Source organism: Dipodomys spectabilis, unplaced genomic scaffold, assembly GCF_019054845.1.
Source record: "Dipodomys spectabilis isolate Male_0828 unplaced genomic scaffold, ASM1905484v1 ptg000366l, whole genome shotgun sequence".
Lineage (NCBI taxonomy): Eukaryota > Metazoa > Chordata > Mammalia > Rodentia > Heteromyidae > Dipodomys > Dipodomys spectabilis.
This window is the reverse complement of record NW_024871043.1, coordinates 1,684,566-1,703,646: the sequence shown is the minus strand read 5'-3', so window position 1 is coordinate 1,703,646 and position 19,081 is coordinate 1,684,566. Positions and strand designations below refer to the sequence as shown.

Below are 19,081 nucleotides of genomic sequence, written 5' to 3'. Positions count from 1 at the left end.
CCACCCGTGCCTGGCTCATTTGTGCTTTTAAAAGAAGGAAATTGGGACTGCAATGTAAAGTCCAGAGCTGATCGCTTGGACTTCTGGCTAGAAATGAGTGCAGTGTGTCCCATACAGGATAGGTCTGGGGAGACTCCAAAGCTTGGAGAAGAGACAGCAGCTCAGGATCCTCAGTACCCATGGTGGCACTGATGCTGCTCCTCCAAGTGAGTTGGGCCTCACAGATGCCACAGACATGGCTGCCAGATACCAGTTTGGCAGCCAACCACTGCCACTAGAGTGATCATAACTGCCCTCCAATAACCCACCCAGCATCCACTTCTCCTCCCTCACCTCCACTCCAGAGACGCCACATGAGCGCAATCACTGGTGTGAGCTGCCAGGAAGATAGGGTCCCCAACTCTTTATTAAAACGCTTTTCCTAGTGCTGTCCTTGCTGGCAGAGAATGGAGAGTCCCGTGATGGTTCTAGAGCCATTTGTTGGCTTCAGGTGTGAGCAGGGATCCCTCTCAAAGGAGTACGTAACAAGTTGCATGCTCCAGGAGGACAAAATGGGGGAAGGAGGGCAGAAGAGGCCGGAAGTAGGGTTCATCCCCCAGTGGTCAAGCTGCTGTGCGAGCTCCCTGAAAGAGAATATCACTTGAGCCACAGCTCTTCTTTGACGTTCTGTTTGTTTGTTTGTTTCTGATTAATTGGAGATAAAAGTCTCACAGAGTTTCTTGCCCGGGCTGGCTTTTAAGTTCGATCCTCAGATCTCAACCTCCTGTATAGATAGACTTCCACGTGTGAGGCACCACAGTGCCCCACAATCTGTGACTTTTTTTTTTTTGCTAGTCCTGGGGCTTGAACTCAGGGCCTAGGCACTGTCCCTTGAGCTTCTTTAGCTCAGGGCTAGCACTCGAACCACAACACCACTTCCAGCCTTTTCTGTGTATGTGGTACTGAGGCATCAAACCTTGGGCTTCATGCATGCTAAGTAAGCACTCTACCACTAAGCCACATTCCTAGCCATCTTTGACTTTTTAGACCTAAGATCCAGATTATCTTGTTATCTTGCCATCCTTCCATTTTCCATCTACCATTCCCATCTATTCACCCCTCCAACCCATATTCAACTTCCATCTACAAACTATCTGTTACTCCTCATCCTCATCCATCTTTCAACTCCTCCATCCATCTGCTATACACCCACCCACTCTCTCTTCTCTCCAGTCATTACCTCCCCCTCCCCACAAAGGAACTCAACAGCAAAGATTCTGTTTTGCTAACTGCTATACTCCAACTCCTAGGATGGGGATGACACACGGGTTCAGTGAATTTTTACTTCCTATTCCACCTCTTTACCCATTGCTCCACTTAACTCTTATTTTTTTCTTTTTGCTGTTACTGGATTTTGCTTTGCTGGCCCTCTCCCGTTTAAGCTATACCTTTTTGCTGGTTATTTTGGAGATGGAATCTTATCGGTTTTCTGCTTGGATTAGCTTTTCTGCTTGGATTCCTGAGTAGCTAGGATTACAGGTATGAGCCACTGTGCCAAGCTTTTTTCTGCTACTTCGAGCTCTTTCTAATACCAGCCCAGCTGGGAGAGCCCCGGTGTTTCAAAGGCCCTAGAGAGTCAGCTCCTTGAGCTCATTCTCAGCTGCAAATATGAACCTCAGGTTCATACCTTAATAATAACAATAAAATTATACTTAAAAAAAGAATACAACAGCCAGGTGCCGGTGGCTCATGTCTTGTAATCCTAGCTACTCAGGAGCCTGAGATCTGAGGATCGAAGTTCAAAGCCAGCCGAGGCAGGAAAATCCCTGAGACTCTTATCTCCAATTAACCACCAGAAAACCGGAAGTGATGCTGTAGAGTGCTGGCCTTAAGCTGAAGAGCTGAGGGACAGTGCCCAGGCCCAGAGTTCAAGCACCACGACCGACCAAAATTTAAAAAGAAAAAAAAAAGACTAAACCAGCCAGGGACCAGTGACTCACACCTATAATCCTAACTATACAGAAAGCTGAGAACTGAGGATCACGGTTCGAAGCCAGCCTGAGCAAGAAAGTCCCTAAGATTCTTTTTGTTGTTGTTGGTGGTGGTCGTGGGGCTTGAACTCTGGGCCTGGGTGCTGTCCCCTCAGCTCTTCAGCTCAAGGCTAGCGCTCTACCACTTGAGCCACAACACTACTTCCCCATAAGATTCTTATTTCCAATTAACCATCAGAAAATGGGAAGTTGCGCTGTGGCTCAAAGTAGAACAGCTCTAGCCTTGAGTAAAAAATGCTCAGAGACAGCACCCAGGCCCTGAGTTCAAGCCCCATGATTGACAAAAGAAAAGAAAAAGGAAAAAATAAAATATATAAAACATCTTTTTAAAAAAATAGTGGCTAAAGTGATAGAGCATTTGCTTAACAAGGCTAAGGCTCTGAGTTAAAACCCAGTAGTAGCCAGGTGCCGGTGGCTCATGCCTGTAATCCTAGCTACTCAGGAGGCTAAGATCTGAGAATCGCAGTTCAAAGCCAGCCTGAGCAGAAAAGTCTGTGAGACTCTTATCGCCAATAAACCACCAGAAAACCGGAAGTGGCGCTGTGGCTCAAGTGGTAGAGTGCTTGTCTTGAGCTGAAGAGCGCAGGGACAGCGCCCAGGCCCAGAGTTCAAGCCCCACGACCGACCAAAAAAAAAAACAAAAAACAACCAAAAACCCAGTACTACTAAAACAAAACATTTATGCCTCTCTTACAGAAGCTCTTCAAGGACTCTTCATCTATAAAAAACCTCAGATCTCTACCAGGCATGCACAGGGTCTTGTCTACCCTGCCTGCCTCAGCCCCACTTCCGGCTTTTTCTGCTTATGTGGTGCTGAGGAATCGAACCCAGGGCCTCATGCATGCAAGGCAAGCGCTCTACCACTGAGCCACCTTCCCAGTAAGACTTTCTTATTTTTCCTTTCTTTCTGTGCTGTACAGTGTTTGAATTCAGGACCTTGTGCTCTCACCCATAGCTTTTTCATTCATGGCGGGTGCGCTACCAATTGAGTCACAACTCTACTTCTAGAATTTTTTTTTGCTGATTAACTGGAGATAAGAACCTGACAGACTTTTCTACCTGGGTTGGCTTTGAACTGAAATTCTCAGATCTCAGTTTCCTGAATATTTTAGGATTATAGGCGTGAGCCACCTGCAAACATTTCTCATCTCTGTCTTTAATGATGCAGTCCCTACTGTATGGAATTACCCCTATTAGCCCTTGGTTTGCTGGAAGATTCTTTCTTTGGGTGTCTCTTCCTTCAGGAAGTTCCATGATTCCTTTCCTTCCTGTCCCAGTTGAAGGTGGACTATAAACAGCCTTCTTATTGTTCTCATTTCTATTATGGGCATTTACCCAACATTGTAAATAACCATTTACTTCTACACACTGAATTTTTGTTTTGTTCTTGTGCTGGTACTGGAGCTTGAATTGAGGTGCTGTCCTTAGCTTTATCACTCAAAGCTGATGTTTAATACTTGAGCCACAGCTTTTTGCTGATTAACTGAAGATTTGAGTTTCCACTAAGGGACTTTCCTGCCTGGATGGGCTTTGAACCTTGATCCTCAGATCTCAGCCTCCTGAGTAGCTAGGATTACAAGTGTGAGCCACCAGTGTCTAAACTGAATTCTTCAAGGGCTGAAACTATATCCTTCACTTCTTTTCTTTCTTTCTTTCTTTCTTTTTCTTTTTTTGTCCGTCGTGGGGCTTGAACTCTGGGCCTGAGTGCTATCCCTCAGCTCTTCAGCTCAAGGCAAGCGCTCTACCACTTGAGCTACAGCACCACCTCCGGTTTTCTGGTGGTTTATTGGAGACAAGAGTTTCACAGACTTTTCTGCCTGGGCTGGCTTTGAACCACGATCCTCAGATCTCAGCCTCCTGAGTAGCTAGGATTACAGGTGTGAGCCACTGGTGCTCGGCTATATCCTCATTTCTGTCTCCCAAGCTCCTAATACAGGCACTGGCTTGTCATACAAACTAAATGGCCTTTAACACACCTTTTCACGAGGAGATGGCAGGAGATGTGCCTTGTTTCGAGTACGGTTTTTGTCAGAACTGGAGATGGTAGAAAAGGAAGAAGGCTAAGAACTCTGAATTTCAGTTTCTGGGCAGAAGAGAATTTCATAGTTCAGAATTCTCCTGCCCTGTTGGGATGTCATCTCCCGTTCTCCCTCATCTTTCTCCCAGGACAAAGCCTCACTCACCGGGTGTCTGTGCCTCGCGTATTGGTGAACAATGCTGGAAGAAGAGGCCCCAGTTAAAAAAAAAATGATCCCCATGACCAGAAAGAGATGTGGCTAGGGCAGAAGCGATCAAGACAAGTCCTGATCAGCAGTGACATGTAGGGACTAGGTTAGTGAGCAGAAGCATTGTAAGGAGGTCTGGCAATGCAGTAGGAGACCCAGGAATAGATTTCTGGATGATTAGCTATGTCTGGAAGAGAGAGGATCAGGGACTGGGGGGGGGGGGTGTCTTGGTGGGGTCTTGTTGTTGTTTTGTGGGTATGGGAGGGTGCGTGTGCGCATATGGTGGTATTGGTCTGGGCACTGTCATTTTTAGCTCTCTCACTCAAGGCTGGCACTCTACCACTTGAGCCACACCTTCACTTCTGGCTTTTCTGGTGGTTAATTGGAGTTTAAGAGTCTCACAGACTTTCCTGCCTGAGATGGCTTCCAATCACTTTCCCAAGATCTATGACAAAGGTGACAGGTGTGAGCTACCAGCTCATTGCCTGGGAAAGTGTTAAGATACAGTGGGACTGAAGCAGGGGGGGGGGGGGGGGGATCACCGTGTCTGGAGATCTGAGTCCCTTGGTCTTTTGTTTGCTTTTCCTTGACAGGCGGCACCGGGTTCACACAGCCAGCAATACATAAGGCCTCATCAGTGAGTTCTGTGCTGATCCGGGTCAGGAATTCCTCAGAACGGGATACTGAAACCTTCTGAGAAAGGAAAAGGCAGCGGATCTCAGCCTGGGATCTCCCCTTTGCCTAGAAGCTTTGGGGTCTGGTCACTGTGGGACTGAGGAGTCTGGAATTGGAGAGTTGAATGTTGTGTCATGTACTGGCTAGGTTAGTGAGCAGGGTCACTATGTGGAGGCTGGCAGTGAGGTAGGAGACCCAGGAAAAGATTTCTGGGGGATCTGCTATGGCTAGGAGAGGATCAGGGATGCAGTGGTTGTGGGATTCAGGGCTTAGGACCAAAATCTCTGTCTAGGAGCTGTCCAACTCATAAGGCCCCTCTATGCTCACCGGCCGGGAGGCTGCAGCTTGAGGTGGCCGGCTTTGCTTTTTCTCCTCATTCTTGATGGGAGTGGATGCCATCCCTCTGGGAACAGTGGAAGCCTTTATGAGATGGGAGAAATCTACTCATTTCCCCCAGGGCCCCGTTCCTCCAGCCATTCCCAGAGCCCAGGTTTAACTGAAGGCCTTCAGCCAAAACACCCTCCATCCATGAAAACAAACAAACAGACAGACAGACTAGCCAGGCAGTGCTGAGGACTCATGACCCATGATCCTAGTCCTTGCTATCAGGAAGCTGAGATCTGCACACAGTGGTTGGAAGCCCTTGAGACACAGGTCCATGAGACTCATCCCCAAACAACCCCCTAAAAAGTCTGAAGTGGAGCTGTGGTTCAAGTGATGAGTGCTAGCCTTAAGCAAAAAAGACCTCAGGCTCCAAGACCGGAACACACACACACACACACACACACACACACACACACGGGGTTGGGCGGGGGGGGGGGGGGGGGGGTTGGACTGATGCCTTATACTTTTGGGGGGCGAGGGGACTCCCCACAGTGACCTCCTCCCCCTGCCAAGATCCTTCCCAAGACTTTGGCAGCCAATCTGCTGCCCCGACCTGGAAAACGGGTCGGGATCTTGGGCTACTAGGCAGGAGGGGGGGAGACAAGAGAGGTAGACGGGGGGGGGGGGGGGGGGGGGGGACCCTGATTTTGGGTCGGGGGAGGGGGAAGGGAGGGGGAAATCAGAACTGGGAATGGGGGGGGGAGTTGAAGAGAGGGGTAACCAGGACGGCGGCGCTCCGATTACTATAAAAGCCTAATGTTTGCGAGGGGTTCTACCGCCCGGTTGCTAGGAGCTCAGAGGTTCTAGAATCAAAGCCGGGGCGTTTTCCGAGCATGCCCCGTGTGCTCCGCCCGCCTCCCCTTCCAGACCTGGCCTCCTCGGAGGCGGGGACGGCCAGCTGGGGACCCTGAAGCGGGAGATGACGCAGGGTGGAGTCTGGGATCTAATCCTCCCGCCACTAGGGGCCCCCGAGGCCAGAAGCAGCCCCGCCCCCAGCGCTCGGCGGACTCTCTAGCCGCCACTTCCCTGCCGGCCGGAGCAAACTCGGTCTGAGGCTCAGGGGGCGGGGAAAAGAAAATGCGGACTGTACCAAGTAGCCTCGCGTCTGGGGGAGGCGAAGACTCAGGAGGGTGGAACCTTCCCGCCTCAGCTTCGTCTCTACGACATTGTGACCTCCGAAACCATCAAATTAGAGGTTTCTATTTGCGTCTCCTTCTCCTTCGCTCCTCCCCTTTTCAGTTCTTTCCTTTGCCTGGCTCCAGGGTTGTTTGGTTCCCTCCCCTCCTCTCTGGATTTTTGGTACGAGCCGCTGTAAAGGGGGCGGAGGCAGAGAAAGGAAAAGGAAGCAGGCAGGTCTTAAAGGAGCCGCAGACTTTTTTTTTTTTTTTTAATCTCTAGGCTTCTTTTCTCCCTTCTCCACTTTTCCTTTTTCTTTTTTCTTTTCCACGAAGCGGGGCGAGGGAGTGGGTGCGCGGAAGCCGAGCCCCGCTGGAGCTGCAGGGATCGTTGCTAGGGGGCGAGGCGCTGTCCATCGCCAGGGCGGGGGGGCGAGCCCCTGGCGCCTCGCGCACCTCTGAGCCGCCCATGCTCCGGCCTGCTGGCAGCTTTCACATCTGGAGCCGGACGAGGTCCGAGGGGTCCGGAGCGCCGCTGTCGGGGCCCATGCGCCGGGGTGGAGGGTGAGGCCGAGCAGGCGGGACTGGGAGCACATTAGCACCTCCAGAGCTGGCCCTGGGCCACAAGGGGACCACCGCAATGCCCGGAGAAAACATCTTCCTTTTCGTGCCTAACCTCATCGGTGAGTGCGCCCCCCAAGTCCCGAGGGTGGGGGAGCCGCGGGCCTTGAGCAGGCTTCTCTGATCCCGTGCTGTTTCTCCTGATCTCTCAACCAAGGTTATGCTCGGATCGTCTTCGCCATCATTTCTTTCTACTTCATGCCCTGCTGCCCGCTCACGGCCTCCTCCTTCTATCTGCTCAGCGGACTTCTGGACGCTTTCGATGGACACGCAGCTCGAGCCCTTAATCAAGGTGACGGCTACCTCCTACCGGCCAGCCCTGAGACCCAACAACTCCCCTGTTCCTCTCTCCACCCCAGAACCTCAGAGTCCTGACAGCTCCGTCCTCCCCCCTCTCTGTCAAAAAGAAAGAAAGAGAAACACAGAATGGGCAGAGTTTGTAGCAGAAGGGATGCAACTAAACTCTTGGGAATGCCCTGCTTGTGAGGGATGTGGATTTACTGAGTCTGGACAGGACCCTGGCCATGCCATGAGGTCTCTCGGAAATAATCCCATTCAACAGGTGTTTTGCTAGGGCCTCCTGTGTCCTGAACCCAGGCTGGACGGAGGTCACATTCCAGAAGGCAGATTGAGATGGGGGTGGGGAGGGAAGCCAGTGACTTCCAGAGAGTTGACAGAGCCATTAATCTGCTCTCCAGCTAAGACTTCTGAGACTTCTTTGTGAGGCTTACCTGGCCTGGCCTTGCCCTGGATTTGGTTTTGGAGTTTAGAACTGCTCCCTCCCACTCCCTACTCCATGTCCTGGCCTTGCCCATCTGACAGCTGTGGGTAGATTGTGGACATTTCAACCGAGCACCAGAACAACACACCAAGTACTACTGGATTCTTTTTTGTTTTTGTTCATTTTTTAGGAACCCGGTTTGGGGCCATGCTGGACATGTTGACAGACCGCTGTTCTACCATGTGTTTATTGGTCAACCTGGCTCTGCTGTACCCTCGAGCCACGCTTCTCTTCCAGCTCAGCATGAGCTTGGATGTGGCCAGTCATTGGCTGCATCTGCACAGGTCTGCTTTGTTTCTGTGGGCACCTACTGACCCATTAAATTGAAGTAACCGGTGGGAGGGGATCGGATCGTTCTGTTTTGTGGATGCATGGCCGATCTCTCTGAATCGGTTCTGCCATATTTTTTATAGTTGGCATTAGGAAATTTCCCAGGACATTTTTGGGTTGTTTTGTTTTTCTTGATGCCAGTCTTGGGGCTTGAACTCAGCGCCTGGCGCTCTACCACCTGTGCTATAGCTCCACTTCTGGCTTTTTATGGAGGGCAAGATAATTGGATATAAGAGTCTCCTGGACTTTCCTGCCCTGGCTGGCTTTGAATTGTGGTTCTCAGATCTCAGCCTTCTGAATAGCTAGGATTACAGGTGTGAGCCACAGTGCCAATAGATGATGTAGAATTCCAAATGGGAGGCAGTGGGGGGGCGCTTCTGAATGGAACATCGAATCCTGACTCTGCTCCCACCTAGGGAATTGTGTGGCTTTCAATTGCATCCCTGTTTTCCAGCTGTAGAATGGAAGCAGTCCTGGGACCCGCTCCTGGTACCTACTACCAGCCCATAGGACTCATGGTAGGGTTAGGGTGGAGTCTAGTAGCAATGCAAACTCATGCATTTTCTCCCTAAGTTCTGTGGTCCGAGGCAGTGAGAGTCACAAGATGATTGACCTTTCTGGGAATCCGGTGCTTCGTATCTACTACACCTCCAGAGTAAGTGTTTCCTGCCCCTCCCCCTGCTCCAGAGTAAGTGTTTCCTGCTCTTCCCCATCACACTCAGTGATGGAAGGTTCTGGGCTGCACCCTGGAACCAGGTCGGGAGGGTGCAGTAGCAGAGAACAGAAAGGAGCAGCCTGTGGGCTGGTGCATGGTGGAATAAGGTATTGGTGCCTAAATGAATACTTGCCCAAAGGGCCCCTGCATACCCCAGGGGAGGAGCTATGGCTGGAGAGCAAAGGGAATAAGCCAGAAGGAACAGAGTGTGGATTTTTTTTTTTTTTTTTTGCTGGTCCTGAGGCTTGAACTCAGAGCCTGGGCACTGTCCCTGAACCTCTTCATGCTCAAGGCTAGCACTGTACCCCTTAAGCCACAGTGTTCCTGATTTTTCTGAGTACTTTTTCCGCAGATAAGACTCTCACAGCCTTTCCTGCCCAGGCTGGCTTTGAACCCTGATCCTCAAATCTCAGCCTCCTGAGTAGCTCGGGTAACAGGTGTGAGCCACTAGCTCATGGCCAGAGTGTGAATTTTAACCTGCTGCTAAGGACATTGTCCCCGCCCTCCCTCCCTCCCCCAGGGGTACAGGCCTTGTTGGGGTGTAGATGTGGGGTGGTGCCGGTCCCTGCTTTTCCCTTAAACAGCTTTATGTGTGCAGCCTGCACTCTTCACCCTGTGTGCTGGGAACGAACTCTTCTACTGCCTCCTCTACCTGTTCAGTTTCTCCGAGGGACCCTTAGGTAAGAGGAGAGAGGGGCTTAGGCTGGAAGGGGGGAAGAGGTCCCCACCCTGCCTGGGGAGACAAAGGTGTTGGTTTCTGAGCCTTGATTCCATGGTCTGATTCTTTCTCTCTCCCTGATGCTGGCCCCTCTCTCCCTCACCCCCCCAGTCGGCTCCGTGGGCCTTTTCCGGTTGGGTCTCTGGATCACGGCCCCCATCGCCTTTCTCAAGTCAGTCATCAGCGTGATCCACCTCATCACAGCTGCCCGCAACATGGCTGCCCTGGATGCAGCAGATCGTGCCAAGAAGAAGTGACCCCCCCATCCCCCACCCCGAACCTCCAGTTCCTACCTGCCCACCTGCCTGGGCATCTCGCTGGGCCACACGGCTCCCCCCTCCCCTTTCTAGGAGGTCCCAGTCTCATGTCTTCCTAATGTGTTCTTCAACCTGCTGGGATGGGGGTCAGCCTCTCTTTGGTGGTGTCACGTTCTCTGTAACCCTGAGTGCTGGGCTCATGCCTACAACCCCAAAGACCTAAGCTACAGATCAAGGAAGGCAACTCAGCAGGTCTCACACGAACAACTGGAGCTCCGAGAGGCCTGTCTGCCATCCGATCACCCTGCCAGCTCAGCCTTGGGGTCTGGCCTGGCCCAGGATTTTAGGGATACTTGCATGAAGAAAGATGGTGTAGAGCCAACTTGGCCACAGAGAGAAAGCCTGGGTTCTATGTCCAGGAAAAGGGTCAGGGCCATCTAAATCCATTCCTGCAGCAATCTTCTGTCCAGCTCTGGAAGCCCCCATAATAAAGGTGGGAGCTTTTATTCTTCTGAGTTGGTTTCCTTTGGGGCATTCTTGGGTTGAGAGGGACTTGGGGAACAACTGGCAAATCTACCCAGATGCTTTTCTCCCAGTCTGCTGTTGGGCTCCTGCTTGTTCTTCCATAGTGGCCTCAAAGAGAAGGCCCTTCCTGCCTCCCAAGCTCATGTCACATCCTCTCTTCCCACCTGCTTTATGTCCCTGGCTGGCTACTACCCCAAGGAGAATGTAAACTTCATGCTCCTTTCTCCATGGCTAGAATGAAAGACCAACCTGGCATATAGTAGCTGCTCAATAAATCTTCCTGAAACGATCAGTTGGTTTCTCAGAGTGTGGTCCTTGTGATGTAGTTAGCCATGAGTAAGGGACTACTAAATGCAAAGGTAAATCTAACATGGAGGATTAGAGCATAGGTATTCTTTTTTTGTCAGCCATGGGGCTTGAACTCGGCCTAGGGACTGTCCCTCAGCTCTTTAGCTCAAAGCTAGCACTCTACCACTTGAGCCACGGTGCCACTTCTGGCTTTTTCTGTTTATGTGGTGCTGAGGAATCGAACCCAGGGCCTCATGCATGCGAGGCAAGCGCTCTACCACTGAACCACCCTCCCAGCCCCACATCATAGGTATTCTGAGAAAAGAAAGCATTGTAATTAATTTACAGATTATCATACCATGTGGGAAATAAAGTAAAAAAAAAAAGTCACAAGATTTTTTTGTTGTTATTGTTGGTTGTGGGGCTTGAACTCTGGGCCTGGGCACTGTCCCTGAGCTCTTCAGCTCAAGGCGAGTGCTCTACCACTTGAGCCACAGCATTACTTCTGGTTTTCTGGTGGTTTATTGGAGGTGAGTCTCACAGATGGGCTCAGAAGGTGGCTTAGTGGTAGAGTGCTTGCCTAGCATGCATGAAGCCCTAGGTTAGATTCCTCAGTACCACATAAACAGAGAAAAGCCAGAAGTGGTGCTATGGCTCAAGTATTGAACAAAAGAAGCTCAGGTACAGTGCCCAGGCCTTGAGTTCAATTCGCAGGACTGGCAAAAAAAAAAAAGTCTCACAGATGTTCCTGCCTGGGCTGGCTTTGAACCGTGATCCTCAGATCTCAGCCTTCTGAGTAGCTAGGATGACAGGTATGAGCCACGGGTGCCAGGCTTCACAAGATTTTTTTTTTTATTTTTAAGAATTCTACTCCCACATAAGAATCAGTGATTTATGTCGTTCTAGCCCAAGGCAGATCAACTAATACTTCCTAGAAGGATCTTTAGCTCAGCCTATACTGGTCAGTAAAACCTTGCTCTAGAGTTCAAATGTAATTCAGTAAACCCCTACTTTCAGGATCATGATTGTGCCCCGTAGGCCAGTGGGGAAGGGCATAAGGCTTCTGGGCTGTTCTCTTCTGCAGTCATTTTGGCAGCCATCTTGGAACCCAGCAAAGACTGGCCCGGCTGCCAGGCATAGACAATTCTTTAACAAGGTCCCACTTGAGCATTCCTGAGACAATGGAGTATTAGATCGCCTGCCTGTTACTTGTTCTGTTCTGTGCTTCCTTCCCTGCCCTAAGTTCTCCCTATTTAATGGAAGGTCAGTCTTTGTACCTTGGAAGACAGGCTGAAGTGCTATCTTTCCCCGTGATACAGGTGCGCCACAAAGTCTTTTTATCTTCCATATTTCTGGTCTATAAACTATCATCATTTACACTGTATTGGAGTCTTGCCTGGATTCTTCTCATGCCAGACACAAGGGCTGAGGTTGCTTAACCGGAGTATTTCTAAAAATGTAGGGCGGGGTGGAGAGAGAGATGCTTCATTGTGTGCCAATACTGTCCATCCTGAGACTTGAACACAGGGCCTAGGCACTGTCCCTGAGTTTCTTTTGCTCTAGGATAGTGCTCAACCACTTCAACTACAGATCCACTTGCAGCTGTTTGGGTGTTAATTGGAGATAAGAGTCTCATGGACTTTCCTACCTGGGCTGGCTTGGCACCAATGATCCTCAGATCTCAGCCTCTTGAGTACCTAGGACTACAGGCGTGAGCCACTGATGACTGGTTTACTTGCCTAGTTTTAACTTCTAAGTCTGGCTTTTTGTATGTTTGTTGAAAATAGTTATTTCTCTGTCTCCTTATCTATCCTGTCTCAATCCCACACCTATTTTCAGAAGCCCTTAGAGGATGGACGTTGAATCTTTATGTGGAGATTTGTGTTTGAGGAAGATATGGATGCCACACAAAGATGAGTTGTGTTGTAGAGGTGCTGGGCTCTCCCTGCCAGCTTCCAGAGGAGGTGGCAGGCTGTGTGATGCTGTCTAGCCAGCTGGGTCCTCCAGCACTTGGCACAGCCCCCGGGGCAGGAAGTCCTCTGTGCTCCTGGCTTCCATAGACCAGACTGGCGCCTGGGCTCTTTAGCTCTATTTATAGTGACATCAGTAGTCTCTTTATGAGTCCTGTGATATATATGTGATTTTAAAAAGAAGAGCTGGGTGCCAGTGGCTCACGCCAGTCATCCTAGCTACTCAGGAGGCTGAGATCTGAGGATCGAGGTTCAAAGCCAGCCTAGGCAGGAACATCTGTGAGACTCTTCTCTCCAATGAACTTCCAGAACACAGGAAGTGGTGCTGTGGCTCAAGTGGTAGAGTGCTAGCCTTGAGTTGACCAGCTCAGGGACAGTGCCCAAGCCCAGAGTTCAAGCCCCACGACCGACCAAAAAAGAAAAGAAATTGCGTCTGTACTGAATGAGGACGATCTCTTTCTTGTCATTATTCTCTAAATGTGGTATAACTAATACCTGAGGCTTGGCTCACCTAAGAATGTCCCTGCTAGCATTCCAGAGGCCCTGAGTGCAAACTCAGCTGCCATCAAAAAATAAATAGTAAATAAGTAGGGCCACTGATAGCTCATGCTTGCAATCTTAGCTACTTAGGAGGCTTGGATCTGAGGATTAAGATTCAAAGCCAATAGGGCTAGGAAGGTGGCTCAGTGGTAGAGTGCTTGCCTTGCATGCATGAGGCCCTGGGTTTGAGTCCTCAGCACCACATAAGCAGAAAAAGCTGGAAGTGGCGCTGTGGCTCCAGTGGTAGAGCGCTAGCCTTGAGCTGAAGAGCTGAGGGACAGCGCCCAGGCCCAGAGTTCAGGCCCCACGACCAAAAAAATAAAAATAAAAATAAAATAAAACAAAAAAATTCAAAGCCAATGCAGAAAGGAATGTTCATGACACTCATCTCTAGTTAACTAGCAAAAAGCTGGAAGTAGAACTGTAGCTCAAGTGGTAGAGTAAAAAAGCTCAGAAATCATGCTCAGGACCTGAGTTCATGCCCTAGGACTGGCACTAAAAAATAATAAGGCTGGCCACCAGTGACTCACACCTGTAATCCTAGCTACTCAGAAAGCTGAGATCTGAGGGTTATGGTTTGAAGCCATCCTGGACAGGAAAGTCTGTGAGACTCATCTCCATTAAAATACTGGGAAAAAGCTGGCAGGGGAGCTGTGGCTCAAGTCGTAGAGTGCTTGCCTTGAGCAAAAGGAAGCTTAGGAACAGTGCCTAGTCTGAATTCAAACCCCAGAACTGGCAAAATAAAAAAAAAATAAAAGAAGATTGTATTAGTAACTTGGCCTATTATCACTGAAGTAGACCTCTCTCCCTCATCTGCCCCCACCTTTATGCAAATAATCTGGACTAATTTCCCTTGTCCACTAATGCATCTTCCAATCCTGTGAATTACGTGTAGTAGTCAGGCTAGGCTAGGTGGTGGTAACAACCCCCCGCCCCATGTCTCCCTTGCTTTATACCGCAAATATTTCTTTCTCACTCCTATTATGTGTCTTTTGTGGGTCAGTTGGGGTTGTTTCAGGCCATATTCTTTCTGGGACCCAGGCTGATTGCTTAGTCTCTGTGAGAAAACACAGCTGCTCATCTCCCAGAAAGGGAGGGAAGTCAGGCGCTGGTGGCTCACACCTGTAATTCTAGCTACTCAGGAGGCTGAGATCTGAGGATCTGGATTCAAAGCCAGCTCAGGGAAGGAAAGTCCGTGAGACTCTTATCTCCAATAAAGCATGCAAGAGCCAGAAGTAGAGCTGAGGATTAAGTGGTAGAACTGTAGCCTTGAGGAAAACAAACAAAAACAGACTACCTCAGGCATAGCACCCTGGCCCTGAATTCAGGGATGATGTCACTTCCTCTTGCATTGGCTAGAGTAGGTCACATGCACGAGGCCTAGATGCATGTGGAGATATGACACCATAGATTGGAAATCAATCTAGAGCTCAGGGATGAGGGCAGGCTGGAGGAATGTACTTGGAAGTCCGTCAGCAGAAAAGTTGGAACTGACCAAGGACTGAGGAAAAGAAATGAAGAGCAGGTGATGCCAAGGGCTCAGGGCAGGAGAAAAATGGCCACCATGTGTGGGGAATGACAGGAGAGGCTGACCTAAGAACTTGGAGTAGGGGGCTGGGAAGGTGGCTCAGTGGTAGAGCACTTGCCTTGCATGCCTGAGGCCCTGGGTTCGATTCCTCAGCACCACATAAGCAAAAAGAAAAAAGCCGGAAGTGGCGCTGTGGCTCAAGTGGTAGAGCGCTAGCCTTGAGCTGAAGAGCTGAGGGACAGCGCCCAGGCCCAGAGTTCAGGCCCCATGACCGGACCCCCCCCCCAAAAAAAAAAGAACTTGGAGTAGTGACTGATGACACCATGTCCATAAACTAAGAGGTGGTCATTGGAAATTGGAGTGGTTTGAAGAGCTAATGAGAAAGGAGGAATGGGAACAGAGAATTCTGGAGAAATCTATAAAACAAAACACACACAAACAAAAAAGTGTTTTGTTTTGTTTTCCTTTTGTTTTTTTAGTGCTGGAACTAGGGCTTGAACTCAGGGCCTTGCATTTTCCCTTGCACTTTTGGGGGTGGGGGGAGCAGTTGTGGGGCTTAAACTCAGCCTGGGCGCTGTCTCTGAGCTCTTCAGCTCAAGGCGAGCGCTCTACCACTTGAGCCATAGCGCCACTTCCAGTTTTCTGGTGGTTCATTGGAGATAAAGAGTTTCATGGACTTTTCTGCCTGGGCTGGCCTTGAACCACGATCCTCAGATCTCAGCCTCCTGACTAGTTAGGATTATAGGTGTGAGCCACCTGTGTCAGCTTTTTTTTTTTTTTTTACTCAAGGCTGGAGCTCTATCACTTGAGCCACAACTTCACTTCTGGTTTGGGGTCATTCATTGGCAATCGGAGTCTTCATGCACTTTTCTCTCCTGGTTTGGCTTCAAACCACAATCCTCAGATCTCAGCCTTTTTTGTAGCTAGAGTTACAGTCATGAGCCCCCAGTGCTTGGCTAACCTGGAAGAATTTGGTTGTGCAGACGTAAAGAGAGGAGAGGTAGTGTTAGAAAGGAAGCCGGGCTCAGGTAGTATCTGCCTGTGTTTTTTTAAATTATAGGCACAGAGTAGTACAGTGTGAGTATTACATCCTGATGACAAGTTCTGGAGAGAGGAAGAAATGGCTGACAGGCACTTGGGAAATGGATTGAGGACAGGGGCCAAATGTCCAAGTCTGTGAATTTGCTTTGGGGAAGAAAGGAGCCTTCCTGCCCAATTTGCTTCTATTTTCTCCAAGAGGTGAGAAAAAGTAGGCAGGGGGAAGAGGAGGGTGAGAGGAAGGAGGTGTGAACAGTTGTTTTGAAGGGAGGACATCTCCTTTAAGAGAGAGAAGCAGTCAGAGACAAGAGGTAGGCCTCCTTGGGAGTTGGTGGCTAGGAGCCTAAAAGGAGAGCTGCCAGCCCTGTGGGGTGTTCCCTCCTCCAGCCTAGAGCAGCTGGAGTGGGGGGGGGGGGGGGGGCGGGGAATGGAAGGCCCAGGAAGGGAAAGTAGTAATAAGGGATGGGAAGCTGTGGGTGGTCCCAACCTATAATCCCAACACTTGGGAGGCAGAGGCAGGAGGAGGATGAGTTGGAGGCTAGCCTGGGCTATGTAGGAGACCTGATCTCAAAAAAACAACACCAACAACCAAAGCCAGACACTAGTGGCTCCCATTTGTAAATTCTAGCTACTCAGGAGGCTTTGATCTGAGGATCAGTGTTTGAAGTCAGCTCTGACAGATGAGACTATCTCCCATTAGCCAGAAAAAGGTAGCAAGTAGAAGTGGGGCTCAAGGGGTTGGGAAGGTGGCTCAGTGGTAGAGCGCTTGCCTTGCATGCCTGAGGCCCTGGGTTCGATTCCTCAGCAAAAAAGAAAAAAGCTGGAAGTGGCGCTGTGGCTCAAGTGGTAGAGAGCTAGCCTTGACCTGAAGAGCTGAGGACAATGCCCAGGCCCAGAGTTCAGGCCCCACGACCAGACCCCCCCAAAAAATATCTTTAAAAGAAGTGGGGCTCAAGTGGTGGAGAGCCAGTCTTGAGCGAAAAAGTCAAATGAGAGTGTAAGGTCTGGAGTTCAAGCCCCAATACCAGCATACCCTGCCTCCCCCTCCCCCCCGAAAAAAAGCAACAAAAACCAGCTGGGCCCTGGTGGCTTATGCCTGGTTTGCACCTGTAATGCTGGCTTAGGAGGCTGAGATCTGGGATGGAGGTTCAAAGCCAAACTCTGGGCAGTGAAGCCTATGGGACTCTTTTCTCCAATGAACTATGAGAAAACCAGAAGTGGAGCTGTGGCTCAAAGGGGTAGCACACTAGCCTTGAGCAAAAGAGATCAGGGACAGTGCCCAGGCTGTTCAAGCCCTATAATTGAAAAAATAAAACAAAACAAAAGCAACAATATGGTTCTTTTCTGATTAATCCTCAAGGAGGAGCAGAAGATGAATTACGCAGAAAGATCACAGAATGGAAACGTTAAGGCTGGCATGGACAGCGGTGGGGCTGCTGATGGAAGGTGGTGAGCATCAACAATTTCTGAGGCCTTGAGTTAAGGTGTCAGAAGTATATTTATCGACAATGGCAAGCAGTCAAGGGATGATCACAGGAGCCACAATGCAGTCCCCAGGGGCCTTGGGTACATCCACAGCACTGACATAGCAGCACTTAATAGGTGCCAGGCACTAGATGAAGAACTTTAAATTAATTAGCTCTCTGGAGAGAAGATGGCGAGCTCAGGCAGGGGCTGACTCATTTGCCTATTCTACCAGGAGCCAGCACCACCCAGTGCCATGAGCTAAATACAGACCTCAGCTTGCTCAGACTCGACTGAAGCCACTGACCACACACATTGCACTTCAACCTGGAAAGAAACAAAGCTCTTGAGCTCAGACCCCAGTGGAGGAAAAGAAATAGACTATGAAAAGAGTCCTCATTGCATTTCTAGTTTATACCAAGCCTACCCAACAGGGGACCCACTGGCCCATTTGACTGATGGAAAGAGAGATCACAGAAGCTGAGTGAGCATCTGGGCTCACGCCTGTCATCCTAGCTACTCAGAACATTGAGATCTGAGGATCTTGGTTCGAAGCCAGCCCAAGCAAGAAAATCTGTGAGACTCTTACCTCCAATTAACCAGTAAGAAGCTGGAAGTGGAGCTGTGACTCAAGCGGTGGAGCATCAGCCTTGAGCAAAAAAGGGACAGAGCCCAGGCCCTAAATTCAAGCCCAAGTATCAATCAGCATGTGTGTGCGCACGCGCATGTGCATATGCGCATGTGCACACACACACACACACACACACACACACACACACACACACGAGGAGAGAATGAGATACCAGAGAAGTCCCCTCTCTAACACACAGCAAGTGAGTCCAAGTTTTTCTCTTCACCACTACTAAGACTTTTGTTGTTGTGGGGCTCGAACTCAGGACCTAGGCACTGTCCCTGAGCTTTTTTGCTCAAGGCTAGTACTCTACCACTTTGAGGCGAAGCCCCACATCCAGTTTTCTGGTGGTTCGTTGGAGATAAGAGTCTCATGGACTTTCCTGCACAGGCTGACTTTGCACCAGGATCCTCAGACCTCAGCTTCCTGAGTAGCTACGATTACTGGCTTCCTCTAGGATCTTTTTTTTTTTTTTTTTTTCCTTAATTTTTGCAGTAGATTGGTCAGGCCCAGAACCTACAGATCCACCTAGTCCAAACCCGCTGCCACTTCCTCCTCCTCCTCCTCCTCCTCCTCCTCCTCTTCCTCTCCTCCTGGCCAGTGCTGGAGCTTGAACTCAGGGCCTGGGCACTGTCCTTGAGCTTCTTTTGCTCAAGGCCAGCATTCTACCACTTGAGCCACAGCACCACTTTCAGCTTTTTCTGTGTAGGTGGTACTGAGGCATCGAACCCAGGACCTCATATATGCTAGGCAAGCTCTCTACCACTAAGCCACACTCCCAGCCACCCAAAGCCTTCTTGATCTTCCACTTGTACCTAGATTGGCTGCACCTGAATTCTGCTAGCCAATAAGGGCCCCTTAGTGGTTGTGAGGTAGCTTAGGAAGAGGCCCCCTCCTCCTTGCACCTGCCCCTGAGTCCTATCTTGCTTCAGAGTCTAACATCTTCAACGGAGGAGGTTGAGTACAGGTGCCTATATGCAGCCTTGGCATATCTGCTGGTGCTGCAGGTTGCTGACATGGCCAGCAGGTGGCACCAGAGGGGAGCTTCGAATAGGAAGTTGGGTGGGCTAAAAGGATTAGACTCTTAAGAGTCACCTGGCCAAACTTGGTGCCTCTGGCTAATGCCTGTAATCCCAGCTAGCTGAGATCTGAGGATCCTGATTCAAAAACAGCCAAGGAATCAAAAGACCATGAGACTCTTATCTCCAATTAATCACCAAAATGTCGGCAGTGGAGCTGTGGCTCA

At 50.0% G+C, this 19,081-nt stretch overlaps 2 protein-coding genes across 2 annotated transcripts; one reads left to right on the top strand and one right to left on the bottom strand.

Annotated features, from left to right (window-relative positions):
* Positions 1-446: 446 nt before the first annotated feature.
* Positions 447-5,434, bottom strand: LOC122096306 (putative protein T-ENOL). Its single transcript, XM_042666854.1, has 5 exons — positions 5,258-5,434; positions 4,798-4,948; positions 4,214-4,247; positions 4,007-4,064; positions 447-623 (listed from the first exon to the last, which is right to left on the bottom strand). Exons 1-5 carry the CDS (start codon positions 5,327-5,329, stop codon positions 603-605), a joined length of 336 nt encoding a protein of 111 aa, XP_042522788.1. The 5' UTR covers positions 5,330-5,434; the 3' UTR covers positions 447-602.
* A 1,260-nt stretch (positions 5,435-6,694) lies between these two features.
* On the top strand, positions 6,695-10,668 carry Cdipt (CDP-diacylglycerol--inositol 3-phosphatidyltransferase). Its single transcript, XM_042666776.1, has 6 exons — positions 6,695-7,112; positions 7,208-7,342; positions 7,962-8,115; positions 8,735-8,816; positions 9,475-9,556; positions 9,706-10,668. The coding sequence occupies exons 1-6, from the start codon at positions 7,070-7,072 to the stop codon at positions 9,849-9,851; spliced, it is 642 nt and encodes a 213-aa protein (XP_042522710.1). The 5' UTR covers positions 6,695-7,069; the 3' UTR covers positions 9,852-10,668.
* The last annotated feature ends 8,413 nt before the right edge of the window (positions 10,669-19,081 follow it).

What these genes read in the sequence shown, in the direction of transcription:
- LOC122096306 (XM_042666854.1), bottom strand. Translation starts at nt 5,329, where the DNA reads ATGGCATCCACTCCCATCAAGAATGAGGAGAAAAAGCAAAGCCGGCCA. An exon ending in ACGCGAGGCACAGACACCCG is followed by an intron (nt 4,065 to 4,213) that starts GTGAGTGAGGCT and finishes TACCATCTCCAG; the next exon opens with TTCTGACAAAAACCGTACTC. An exon ending in TGCCATCTCCTCGTGAAAAG is followed by an intron (nt 624 to 4,006) that starts GTGTGTTAAAGG and finishes ATTCTCTTTCAG; the next exon opens with GGAGCTCGCACAGCAGCTTG.
- Cdipt (XM_042666776.1), top strand. Translation starts at nt 7,070, where the DNA reads ATGCCCGGAGAAAACATCTTCCTTTTCGTGCCTAACCTCATCG. An exon ending in TTTCGTGCCTAACCTCATCG is followed by an intron (nt 7,113 to 7,207) that starts GTGAGTGCGCCC and finishes CTCTCAACCAAG; the next exon opens with GTTATGCTCGGATCGTCTTC. An exon ending in GTATCTACTACACCTCCAGA is followed by an intron (nt 8,817 to 9,474) that starts GTAAGTGTTTCC and finishes TTATGTGTGCAG; the next exon opens with CCTGCACTCTTCACCCTGTG.